Source organism: Ranitomeya variabilis, chromosome 2, assembly GCF_051348905.1.
Source record: "Ranitomeya variabilis isolate aRanVar5 chromosome 2, aRanVar5.hap1, whole genome shotgun sequence".
NCBI classification, from domain to species: Eukaryota; Metazoa; Chordata; class Amphibia; order Anura; family Dendrobatidae; genus Ranitomeya; species Ranitomeya variabilis.
Window position 1 is genome coordinate 952175575 of NC_135233.1, and position 13946 is coordinate 952189520.

At 38.5% G+C, this 13946-nt stretch overlaps 1 protein-coding gene across 4 annotated transcripts in view; it reads right to left on the minus strand.

Moving 5' to 3' along the window:
• Positions 1-8050: 8050 nt before the first annotated feature.
• NYAP2 (neuronal tyrosine-phosphorylated phosphoinositide-3-kinase adaptor 2) overlaps positions 8051-13946 on the minus strand; it is a 286407-nt gene continuing 280511 nt past the window's right edge. For all 4 annotated transcript variants that reach the window (XM_077290780.1, XM_077290779.1, XM_077290782.1 and 1 more), the window contains one exon: positions 8051-13779. In XM_077290780.1, coding sequence (XP_077146895.1) covers positions 13552-13779 — 228 coding nt within the window. In that variant the 3' untranslated portion in view covers positions 8051-13551. The remainder of the gene's footprint in view (positions 13780-13946) is intronic.

Below are 13946 nucleotides of genomic sequence, written 5' to 3' on the forward strand. Positions count from 1 at the left end.
TGGGAAAATTTAAAATATTTTTTGTGGAAAAAAAATGTTGTTTTTTTTTTTAACGCCCTGGCATTATAAATTTTAGTGAAACACTTGGGAGTTCAAAGATCTGACCACACATCTAGATAAGTTCCTTAGGGGGTCTAGTTTCCAAAATGGTGTCACTTGTGCAGGTTTTCTACTGTTTAGGCACACCAGGGGCTCTTCAAACGGAACATGATGCCCGCTGACTATTCCATCAAAGTCTGCATTTCAAAACGTCACTACTTCCCTTCCAAGCCCCGACGTTCGCCCAAAGAGTAGTTTTCTCCCACATACAGTACAGACCAAAAGTTAGGACGCACCTTCTCATTTAAAGATTTTTCCGTATTTTCATGACTATGAAAATTGTACATTCACACTGAAGGCATCAAAACTATGAATTAACACTTGTGGAATTATATACTTAACAAAAAAGTGTGAAACAACTGAAATTATGTCTTATATTCTAGGTTCTTCAAAGTAGCCACCTTTTGCTTTGATCAGAATAAAGATTCCAATAGCATACAAAAATACTATAGGCTAGAAGCATTAACATGCTTGCTTCTCCATTAATTGATTAACCAAATCAAACAATAGTGGACAAATAAATCATACAACCAAAAGATGAGTGCCGAGCACTCACAGACCACTATGATACTCAAAAGTCTAAAATCAATAAAGTTTATTGAACATTAATTGTTAAAAAGATACATAATATCATGTGAGGATCTCAAATGATCAAGCAAAAAATCATCATGTGCAGTGGTGGTAATCTGTACAGCATTGTATAGTATATATGGTTTACTTAGCACCTATATAGCCTTCACTATCCATCCTATAAGGTTACGGTCATACATCAAATAAATACCCGGATGAAGGAAGTTTTTAAACAATAAAGATGTATAGACAATGCTTACCCATATTAACTTGTAACCGCCACGCACAGAACGCCCCGACGCGCGTTTCGCCCACGTGCTTTCTCAAGGGGAGTGTCTCCCCTTGAGAAAGCACGTGGGCGAAACGCGCGTCGGGGCGTTCTGTGCGTGGCAGTTACAAGTTAATATGGGTAAGCATTGTCTATACATCTTTATTGTTTAAAAACTTCCTTCATCCGGGTATTTATTTGATGTATGACCGTAACCTTATAGGATGGATAGTGAAGGCTATATAGGTGCTAAGTAAACCATATATACTATACAATGCTGTACAGATTACCACCACTGCACATGATGATTTTTTGCTTGATCATTTGAGATCCTCACATGATATTATGTATCTTTTTAACAATTAATGTTCAATAAACTTTATTGATTTTAGACTTTTGAGTATCATAGTGGTCTGTGAGTGCTCGGCACTCATCTTTTGGTTGTACCTTTTGCTTTGATGACTGCTTTGCACACTCTTGGCATTCTCTTGATGAGCTTCAAGAGGTAGTCACCGGGAATGGTCTTCCAACAATCTTGATGGAGTTCCCATAGATGCTTAGCACTTGTTGGCACTTTTGCCAACACCAATTAGATAAAAAAGAACCTAAAGGTGAAAAAAATGGTTTTATTTCAAACCCACATGTTGTGGCAATGTTTCAGCTCAAATAAGCCTTTCTCGACCCACAAAAGCAAGCCCTCGCTTGGCCATTTTGACCAAAAACTAAAAAAGTTGTAGCTCTGGGAAGAAGGGGAGCAAAAACATGAAAATATGCAGTGGGTACGGAAAGTATTCAGATCTCTTTAAATTTTTCACTCTGCTTCATTGCGGCCATTTGGTAAATTCAAAAAAGTTCATTTTTTTCTCATTAAATAATGTACACTCTGCACCCCATCTTGACTGAAAAAAAACAGAAATGTAGAAATGTTTGCAAATTTTTCAAAAATTATAAACTGAAACATCACATGGTCATAAGTATTCAGACCCTTTGCTCACTATTGAGTAGAAGCACCCTTTTGAGCTAGTACAGCCATAAGTCTTCTTGGGAATGATGCAACAAGGTTTTCTTGTGATTCTCCTTGAGATGGTTCTACTCCTTCATTGGAGTCCAGCTGTGTTTAATTAAACTGATAGGACTTGATTTGGAAAGGCACACATCACTTTCTTTATAAGACCTCACAGCTCACAGTGAATGTCAGACCAACTGAGAATCATGAGGTCAAAGGAACTGGCCAAGGAGCTCAGAGGTATAATTGTGGCAAGACATAGATCTGGCTACAACAGAATTTCTGCAGTACTCAAGGTTCCTAAGAGCACATTGGCCTCCATAATTCTTAAATGGAAGAAGTTTGGGATCTCCAGAAGTCTTCCTAGATCTGGCCATCTAGACAAACTGAGCAATCATAGGAGAAGAGCCTTGGTGAAAGAGGTTAAGAAGAACCCCAAAATCACTGTGGCTGAGCTCCAGAGATGCAGTAGGGAGATGGGAGAAAGTTCCACAAAGTCAACTATCACTGCAGCCCTCCACCAGTCAGGCCTTTATGGCAGAGTGGCCCGACGGCAGCCTCTCCTCAGTGCAAGACATATGAAAGCTCACATAGAGTTTGCTAAAAAGCACATGAAGGACTCCCAGACTACAAGAAATAAGATTCTTTGGTCTGATGAGATGAAGATAGACCTTTTTGGGGATGATTCGAAGCAGTATGTGTGAAGAAAACCAGGCACTGCTCATCACCTGCCCAATACAATCCCAATAGTAAAACATGGTGGTATCAGCATCATGCTATGGGGGTGTTTTTAAAATGCAGGGACAGGGTTACTGGTTGCAAATGAAGGAAACATGAATGCGGTCAAGTTCAGAGATATCTTGGATGAAAACCTCTTCCAGAGTGCTCTGCACCTCAGTCTTGGCCGAAGTTTCACCTTCCAACAAGACAATGACCCTAAGCACACAGCTAAAATAACAAAGGAGTGGCTTCAGAACAACTCTGTGACCATTTTTGACTGGCCCGGCTAGAGCCCTGATCAAAACCCAATTGAGAGACCTGAAAATAGCTGTCCACCAATGTTCACCATCCAACCTGACAGTAATGGAGAGGATCTGCAAGGAAGAATGGCAGAGGATCCCCAAACCCAGGCGTGAAAACCTTGTTACATCATTCCCAAGAAGACTTATGGCTGTACTAGCTCACAAGGGTGCTTCTACTCAATACTGAACAAAGGGTCTGAATACTTATGACCATGTGATATTTCAGTTTTTCTTTTTTAATACATTTGCAAACATTTCTACAATTCTGTGTTTTTTTTCAGTCAAGATGGGGTGCAGAGTGTACATTATTGAGAAAAAAATTAACTTTTTTGAATTTACCAAATGGCTGCAACCTGGTGGAACAAAGTGTGAATACTTTCCACACCCACTGTAGCTTTGTCTCCAAAAAAAGGGGGGACCAAACACATTTCTTTCACAGGGGCCCGAAGCAGTCAGTGTCCGCCCCTGGCGTAGTGCTGGTACTTTATAGGGTGCCTGGGACTTGAAAAGGACACATTGGGTCAATACTGTATGCTCTATGCAGGCACATTCTGGGTGGAGAGGTAACACACACTTCCATTCATACTTCTTTCAACTGAAAAATCTTTTTTTCTTCAGATCTGGTATTGTTATTGTAGCACTTTTTTTTCTTCAAAAGACAAAAACTTCTGCTGCAGTTCAAGCATATCTGACTGTTCGAAGTCTATAGTCTTTAAAGCCTATATGATCACCTTCTCTGACTCTCCATTTCCCTTTTCAATACAGTTCTATGTAAATTGAAATAAAAGTCAGCTAATAACTTTACTTTAAACTATTGCTTTTATTTCCACTGGGACACAAATAAATAAGCACATAATTATAAGAAAATCTTTTCAATGCACTAAAGAAAGCAAAATCAAATCTTGAAACGACTTTGTAATATTACTACCATTGTATCAAAATACATTGAAATACATGGTACGTGAAACAAAAAAAAGTCATGTACAAAAAAAGGAAAAATAAAATCCCATTGGTCTACATATGACGTAAGTAAAAATTGCTTATGGGCATGTTTGCCTACATAGTTCTTCCACTTTTGCAGGATTTCAGGAAAGCCTGAAATGGTTAATTGACTGCGAAAAACATCATGACATTCAGATTTAGGATCAGTAAACAAATCACACTGAACATATATACTTTTTTTTTTTCTTAAAAACCCTGTTACAGTATTTAAAAATGCTGTGTCATAGTACACTAAAAACATACTGCTTTATATTACTTTACATTGTATTTCATTGTCAATAGGCAATAAAGAATACATACATTGCTAATATACACGTGTATAAATATAGCTACCTGTATACATATAGATATATTTATACAAACAACATTATAGTGCAAGGATAACAAGACCAGGATGTGACATTACTGTGCTTTATTATACCGCCCCACAGTACTCTTCACATGGAATGCTACGCTAGGTTCCTCTTCTATGAGCAGTCAAATGTAAGAAGTGCATACCAAACCATTCTGTGTATATGTAAACATAGGTGGGCTGTGGATTGGGGGGTGTGATGTTCCTGAATTATAAGGAATATTTGCATTGAACAACATCTGGCACCTCGGTAATACAGTTACAATTCGTCGTAATATATTTTGCACCAATTCCCGTGGACATTGTATATCTGTAAAAGGGAAATAATACAATATAAGAGCGTTATTGAAGTCATGAAAACATGATACACATATGACATTAAGATACATACAGATATAATCTTCTACATAGGGTTTAGACATATCTAGCATAACCAAATAGGTAATAATAAGAATAATTTATGTAATATTAAAAGTCACTCAAGCCATTCAAATCTGATAGTAGTGATCTTATAATCCAGACATTTAGTTTAGTATTGCACTCATGATTTACTTTTTTATATAGATAAATCCATGGAATTTCATTTTAAACACTTTTAAGCGCTCACAAATTATTATTACCATTCTTTTCAATGGGGACTGGCTACTCAGACAAGGTTAAATCAGCACCAAGAATTCTCTACTCTGATTACAATTTGACATCTTGTGTAAGTGACCTGTCATAAAAGTTCCTGTATGCAAAAAAAAAGGACTTTGTATTCAGAATGGAATTAAAACTGGAGCATAAATTGGACAAGTGCATCATGAAATCATTAAATGAGCCTAAGGCTATGTGCACACGTTGCGGATTTCCTGCGGATCCGCAGCGCTTTTTACCGTGCAGAAACTCTGCAGATCCGCAAGTGATTTACAGTTCAATGTAAATCAATGAGGAAAAAAAACGCTGTGCTAATGGTGCGGAAAATTCCGTGCGGAAACACAGATTAAAAGAAGTAGTATGTCACTTCTTTTTTGCAGATCTGCAGTGATTTTGTACCTATTCCTTTATAGAAATCCGCAGGGGTAAAAAACGCAAGAAATCCACAAAAAAATCTGCAGTAAATCCGCACAAAATCCACACAAATAAACGCGTCAAATCCGCACCTGCGTTTTCTGTCAAGAGATGCAGAATCTGCACTACAAAATTCCTAAGCCTAATCCGCAACATGTGCACATAGCCTAAAGTATTTTTTGGCTAAAAAACACTTGGCAGTAGAGTTTTGTTAACAATTTTGCCTTGTTTGACTTCTCCAGCCTCCATGTATCATAGTGCATAGTAGACTTTGAAATGCTTCTCACAGTGAAATCCGTCAGATAACTCATTTGATGGCTTGTGTTTCCAGGCCCTCTTTCCTGAACTATCTTCTAAGCTTTTGATTTGGTCCATTTAGATGATCATTCAGAAGAGGAGAAAAGAGCAACAGATCATAGCCGACACTTGAGCTCACCGTCAGGTTTCACTGTGAACAGCATTCTGCAGCCTGCAATGTACTATGGTACATGAAAGCTCCAGAAGCCAAATGAAGACAAACTATAATAGAACTCTACCAGCTTTAGGAGCAGGTTATAAAATGCATCTTCAGCAGAGCTGATACCAACTATTTGGCCGTTCATTTTGCAAATTTGCTAAGGAGCAAATGAGAGGTATTTACATAGTTCAGTGATATTTGTCTGGTTACCAACTTTTCATTGATAGTAATTTGTGATTAGGTACTTATTACTAGATAGATAAATAGAAAACAGATAACAGATAGAGATACATAGATAGATAGATAGATAGATAGATAGATAGATAGATATAGACAGATAATTAGATCTGTGACGTGACTTTCAATACTCTCTCTTACAGATTTGAATTACATTGTATTATTATTATTAGCTACTTAAGAGATAATGTTGGTGAAATTATAATTATTTATGTAACAGTAATAATGACTATTGAAAAGAATAATTTTCTGAGAGGTTGCTAATATTGCTTCTTAATGCACTGCATTTGTTTCAGTGTTATACATTAATATCTACTCTACATATTAGAATATATTATTATTTTAGAAATACATTAAAGTGCTCTCGTTCTATAGTTTGGGATCTTTGATAAGGGTCTCTCTTCTCTAACAGGCACAAAATGACATATAGAACTAGAACCCCTATGCTTCACCCTTTCATCAATTCACTGGATCCGAACACTAGTTTTATAAGGGAAACTAAATATAAACAGTGTAACATATTGGGGGGTATTAGCCCCCATTTATCAAATCATTACGATACTACCTTCGATAGGTTCACACCACTACTAATGTCCAGTCCAGGACCCTTTAGCTAAAAGACAACGGCTTAAAGCTTTGTACCAATCTAATCAATAAAGTTTGGATCCTGTAATATGGATATATGGGTGTATTAGAAAAACATAAATATTGAAATCTATCCGCTGAGTTGCTTTGGCTGTCATTTATATACCGTAATACACCATAAAAGAACAAGTTATCGTGGTGTCAGTGCGATCCCATGCTACCCTGTTACCTGCAGAAAGTCTCTGTACATCTCCACACACTTACAAACCTTATATTGTTTGTTCTTTCCTTATAATCACAAAGTATTTGGAAATCTACAATCTTTAATGACAAAATAGCAATATAATAGACAATTCCTTTTTGTAAGAAAGATTCCCCAAAAACCCTGATTACAGGATGTTCCCAGCATTGGTTGTAGGGGGCATCGACGGTTCAATTTCCCTGCGGCATTAGCAGCGGAGGAATAAAATATTACATAGTTCTCTTGATAATACGTACATCTAGAGAAAACACTCCATCTGATAAGTACAGTATATATAGATGCCCGCTGTCACGGTTGCTATGGTCCCCAATGACCCCTCATACCATCTTGATAAAGGCCATTATTTTTCTTTATTCAATATATGGTTGTTCTCATTGAAATAATCAGTCTGTCCGGATAATGTACATGTGTGCCAGGTCCTCAAGGGTAAGATAATCACACTCTAGTAACCTAGATTGGGTTAGCCATCATTATTAAATTATTTTTAAAACGGATTATCTAAAAAAAGACGACTTTAAACCTGTAGATAACAGTGACTTATCATAAAAGGGCACCCAATAAAGAGGGTTTTGGATATTCCATGAAAGGCTGATTGGTTGGAGCTATTGGATGGATTTATCAAGATATGTAGTGCAGAAAATCTCCACAAACAAAGGACCACTTGAGCTGAAGAAGTCTTCTCCTTTGCCTACTAGTCCTACAATGGACCAATAACTTATAGTGTCATCGGCGGTTGGAGATATGTGCATAATCATGTATTATATGGTTGAGCAAATGGAGATAAGTAGGGTTGGACTGGCCCATGAGAAAACCAGTGAATCCTCTGGTGGGCCCTGGTTTCTCTTTAAGGGGCATCCATAACGATAGACTTCGCAGCCGCTATGGGGCCCTTGAGTCGGTGAAAACCCAGTGCCACCATCTGGATTTACATAGTACCCCAGCTATTACGTTATAACTAGTGATGAGCGAGTATACTCATTGCTCTGGTTTTCCAGAGCACGCTCGGGTGACCTCCGAGTATTTATGACTGTCATCGCGGCAGCTGAATGATTTACAGCTACTAGCCAGGCTGAGTACATGTGGGGGTTGCCTGTTTGTTAGGGAAACCCCACATGTAATCAAGCTGTCTAGTAGCTGTAAATCATTCAGCTGCCGGGATGAAAACTAAATCTCCGAGCAGTCATAAATACTCAGAGGTCACCCGAGCAACGAGTATACTCGCTCATCACTAGTTATAACCAACTGAATCAGCAAGCAGGGCCGAACCTATAAATAATACGCATAACATCTCCAGCAGGGTCTCTACTCTAAAAGAAACACAGATTACTTAACTTTTGCTTGATATCTAGTGCCATGTATTATCATTGTAGTCATGCATGTTTGTGTCTATCTAAAGTGTAATGCTGAACCAGTCAACATTCTGCCTTTATTATTATTAAAGGGAAAAAAATATGATACTATAAAATGGTGTTTAAAGGGAACCTGTCGGCAGGTTTTTGTTACCTCATTTGATGATATGGAGACAGGGACCCTGATTTCAGTGATGTTTCACTTACTTTGCTGGATGCAGCAGTTGTGATACAGTCAGAGTTTTCTCTGCTTTATAAATAGCAGAGCTCAGATAGCTAAACCAGCCCACACCACAGCTTTCTATGTACATTGTGTATTGGCAGTAAACTGCTAATCAGCATGATTGGACCAGGAGGCACGTGGGCAGCTAGTCCGGCAGTGATTATCTCCTGCTGATAAAACATTGATTGTACTGAAACAACAGCACACAGCCTAATATGTGACACATCCTTGTGTCAGTGTCTCAGCTCCTACCTCATGCTGAGATTACATAGCAATAACCTGCTGGCAGAATCCCTTTAATGATTATGTATTCTTCATTTGGAGCATAAAGTTATACTCCCGGCAGAAAAGTGATTTAAGCATAGCCCAAAAGGAATCCCTTTATCAATGCATCAGTTTTGCCTGGAGTGTTCTCTCCATATAAATGTCTATTGACAAAGCTATATTTAGGTCCCATATTTCACCAAAAACAAAATCAGAACGCTCACATAACTACAACATAAGAAAACATTAACACAAAGATTTAGGCAGATATAATAGAAGTGCTTCACAATACTGTAGGAAATAACTAGTCTGCTTCTACTGCACATCGCTTGGTCTTGTGGTGAGGACATACATGGGCAGAATTTCCTAGGCGATCCTTTCATTCATAAATATTACTTTGCACCAAATTATACGCAGATGTCGGGTTCAATTCTCAGCAGTTCTAGAAGAATTCTTCCCCATTTCCATTTATTTTATCTACATTAAAACATCTAAGAAAAGAAAAGGTAAAACAGTCCAAAGGGAAATCTTTTGAGTTGTCTTGATGTTTCTTTGGGGGTTACATTTTATTTTTCTAAGTAAAATGAAAGGAGAATCTCTTTATGTGGGACCTAACCATACAACCCTCCCAGTTACTGATACTTAAACTACGGCACTTAGATACCCAAGGCTGGTGAGTACTCAACCTTACCAAAATAATGATTGTTAGGTTTCAGAGTTGATTAGTACGTATAGTACAGGTTTCCTCTAGATTAGTCTTAATTACTACAGCATCAACCTAAGGATGGAACCCGACATAGAAAATAATTATTCTTGGATTGAAAATAAAGTTTTCAGGAAAGTGCTTGCTCTAAAACAGTTTTCCCCAACTCTGGTCCTCAAGAGCCACCAACAGCTCATGTTTTCAGGATTTCCTTCGTATTGCCCAGGTGATTGTTTGAATAAATAGGTCAAATATACAAAAAGATCCACCACAACAGCAAAGAAAAATTCTATACAATGCAATGGCAGAGGGGCGTCAAATGGGCAATAGCCTATAAAACACCCTTCAATATTCAGCAAATGCTTTTTTGGACACTCGATCATTTTTTTTTCCCATTATGAATCTTAGAAAATGATAATATTATTTCCTTTATGGAGGTATTTCACATTTAATGGCATGACATTATATAATAGTGTTCACCGGCATTTCCACCATATAGAAGATATGTCAGATATCATCGACATTGAAAACTAAAGAATACAATCCACAACTTTGTGTTTCTCTGAACATTTTCTAAAGGGCTATCAAAGCTGCAAACAATAACTGAGCTTCCAGCTATGAATAGTCTTTTGCTTCTGTTGTTAAAGAGAACCTGAGAACCTGTTGTCACGATTATGCATGGTAAAGGCATGGCCTTACTGGCGCTGTTATACTGATTAAGTCGATGCCTTCAATGAAGAAATCTGCATCATCCGATTTGTTGTGTTATCAGCATCTGAAGTTTGGGTTTCATAAGCTTTGGACCTAGGAGTTGGACTTCGGCTCCTGCCTCTGGTATCTGTATCTTCCTCCTGTTTAACGTTTGCGCAGGCACCAGCCTTGTTGCAGGCGGCGCTTGGGAATATCGATCTTCAGGCAGATTTCAGTAAACAGGCACCGGTGGCATTGAGTCGAGATCTCAATCGGCACCACTTTACTGACGACTGCCAGGAGATCGATATGTGCAAGTGCCGCCCTCAGGAAGGTGTGACTTTAAAGCAGGAGGAAGATACAGACACCAGAGGCAGGCAAAGGGGCAGGGGCAGGAGCTGAAGACCCTACCCACAGTCCCGCTACTATGCCCAAAAGCTTATGAAATCCAAACTTCAAAGGCTGATTAAACAACAAACAGGATGCGGATTTGTTCACTAAAGATATCTACTGAATCTGTATGACAGCGCCATTATTAAGGATGAAAATTATATATATGGTTATTTGTTGATAATATATTGGAGCATTGGATAAGTTTTCCATATAATTAACAAGCTTTGCTGGTTCCTGCCATAATACCTTTGTAAATATGTTTGTATATAATGATATATTAGGGCTGAATCACTTTTTCTCTCCCTGATAGATGACATACTGTTCTTTGACAGAGTAGAATTTCTTTTATCCATTGCCCCATCGTAAGGCAAAACAGCCTGATCCTTAGAAAATTGTGAATTGTTTTACCATCAACTGATTGGAGAGTCACGGCCTTCCATGGATCTTCCTTATGGCGGTAGTTAGAGGGATTCGTGAAAATGGGCTAGCCCTGATTCTGTTACAAGCTGCTTACATGTAAAACTCTTAGCAATATTATATACCGCAGGTAGGGATGATGTCTCATGTAAACATTTATGGATTACTACAGCTTACCACCTCTCTCATTATCAGTACAAGTCAATGAAATTGGTAACCTGTTAGAGGTTTTGCGACTTTTATCAATAACTGACATTCATACAGAGTTTATTTTTACATATGAAGCTAATGAGGACACTAGCACTCACCATGAGACATATCATTACCTACAATAGGGAAATCCAGAACAAAGAGTATAAGAACCTCAAAGCTTAGGGTCCCATTCTGGTACTCTGTCATTTCTCCATAGTTGACATTGCATTTTAAGGTGCATCACATCCTTTTATTAAGCAATGATTATTTTATTCACAGTGAAGGGTCTCCTGTTGTAGTTAATCAGATTGAACATGTTTCTTATATGTATTGTGCATGTAAGGGGTTACTTTGAAAATTCATATTTCCAATGTGGCTAGGAACTTACCGGCAGGTAGCTGCTAACTACCTATCTGGACTGCCTTGTGAAGATCTCTTGCAGCCTAAAGAGATTGGGGAACTAGTGCTGGCAATTCTCCTGCTTCTGGTGACATCATGTAGACAGAGCAGCTCCTTTTCTTCCACTCTACTCTGTCTATGGGGCGTCACTGGTAATGTCACGCTGATGAACAGCTGAATCTCCACTGTCCAACTGCAAAGGTTGAGCTGTCAATTAGCATGACATTAGCAATGATGCCCCATAGACAGAGTAGCTCCTTCTCTTCCACTCTACTCTGTCTACGTGACGTCACTGATAATGTAATGCTGATGAACAGCTGACTCTCCACTGTCCAACTGCAAAGGTCGAGCTGTCAATTAGCATGACATTAGCAATGATGCCCCATAGACAGAGTAGCTCCTTCTCTTCCACTCTACTCTGTCTACAGGACGTCACTGATAATGTCAATCTGATGAACAGCTGACTCTCCTCTGTCCAACAGCAGAGATTGAGCTGTCAATTAGCATGACATTCGCAGTGATGCCCTGTAGACAGAGTAGCTCCTTCTCTTACGCTCTGCTCTGTCTAAGGAGCATCACTGCTAATGTCATGCTGATAAGAAGGTTACTTGCCACTGTCCAACTGCAGAGGTCGAGCTGTCAATTAGCATGACATTAGTGGTGATGCCCGATAGACAGAGTAGCTCTTTCTCTTCCACTCTACTCTGTCTAACATTGACAGTGATGTCCCGTTGACAGAACAGACCAGAAGAGGAAGAGCTGCTTTGAAGTCAAAGGAGGCTGAAGACTAGGCGCCTGAACCGGGAGAGATCATCGCAGGGCAGAACAGACAGGTAGTTAGCAACTACCTGCCAATAAGTGTTTAGCCCCTTGGACAAAAAAATGCCAGGATAATCCCTTTAAAGATTTGATTTATCTTCACAACTAGATATAATCTACAAAGAAATTGAGTCATTTTTTTAAATACATTGCTTACCATGCTTATCTTGACCTGACAAAGATACAGAATTTATTTTAGTCCAGGATTGCATTTCGATTTTTGCTTATTACAATTACAATTTGGGGACATGAAACCACGAACGTCTTCGTTACGTTTCCATAATGCAAACATGTACGATACTACATCTGTCAGAATTCAGAATATAAATTGGCAAAGCCTGTTCTGTACTGATACGGAATCAGCACGGTCACTAAAAGAAAAGATGTATCTGCTTTCATGTAGATTATATTTAGATGTAAATTGTAAAACGGTGTTCAGCGAACCTATAGCTAAGGTGAGGCCATCATCCCAATCACCGAGCGGTCAGGGTTTACTTGTGACTAATGGCATTGACAGAAAACACATACACAAAACTAAAAGTCTGCCAAAGTTGTGAAACGTTCGCACACAGCAGGTAAAAAAGTACTGTACTAGGTTGAGGAAAACATATAATGACGCGATATAGAAAGGTAGAATGCTCCGTAAGGTTATCACTCACTAACAAAGACCTTGAAAATATAATATGGGGACGTTTCTGTACATTTTAATGGATATTTCGGCCTTTACTCCTCTTGTTTCTCTTTCTGTAAACAAATAAATAGAATTATAGTAGCTAATATAAAGATCTTATTTAAAGAAAATGCATGCCTCAGTAAAAATCCCAAAGCAACAAGAAAATAGGACATAAAATAGATGATAAACCAACAATACAGTCCATACATTATGCAAAATATCAAAATTAGTTGTAAATTTGAATATTTGCTTTCTAACAATGTATTTGCCTTTTCGTCATAAACTGATTCGTTATTTACATTAAATATTATGGTATACATCCTGTAAAAAAATCTCGATAAACATCTGCTTCATGAAGTAGGTAGATCAATCTTTGATTTGCAAAAGATGAACATTGGCATCACGGACTTCCATGACCCCTACACTTGGATGGCAACTGCTCTTCTGCTTGAACATTGCTGCTTGTGCAATTGAAGCCTTATCAGCATGAGAACAAAAAACCTTTCCATCATGCCGGTGTCATATAGCGGTGTCCCAGAAGACAGTTTGCTGCTTGGAATAGGGCGGAGGGCTGTACTTCTTCGAACCATTGCTCTTCTTCCAGCTGGGCAGGATAGGCATACTTTCTTGCTTACAAAGTCCCTTCTCCAATTTTTGTCTTGCTTTAATCTCTCTGCAAAGAGTACGTTTTTTCTCAATCATTTCCATCATTGTGTGGTCACCATAAAGCCACTGCATAGGAGTCATCTGCCAAACAGAGTCACATGAAATATTGTTTAATACTGACATGAAAGACTGTGTCACTCTACATTTTCTCTATTTGTCCCATTTGTTAGCAGTCACAAACAATGTTCCCTGTTAGCCTTGGCAGCTAGTGACTGGCACTTATTATGGGTTGTGACCATATGGCCTCG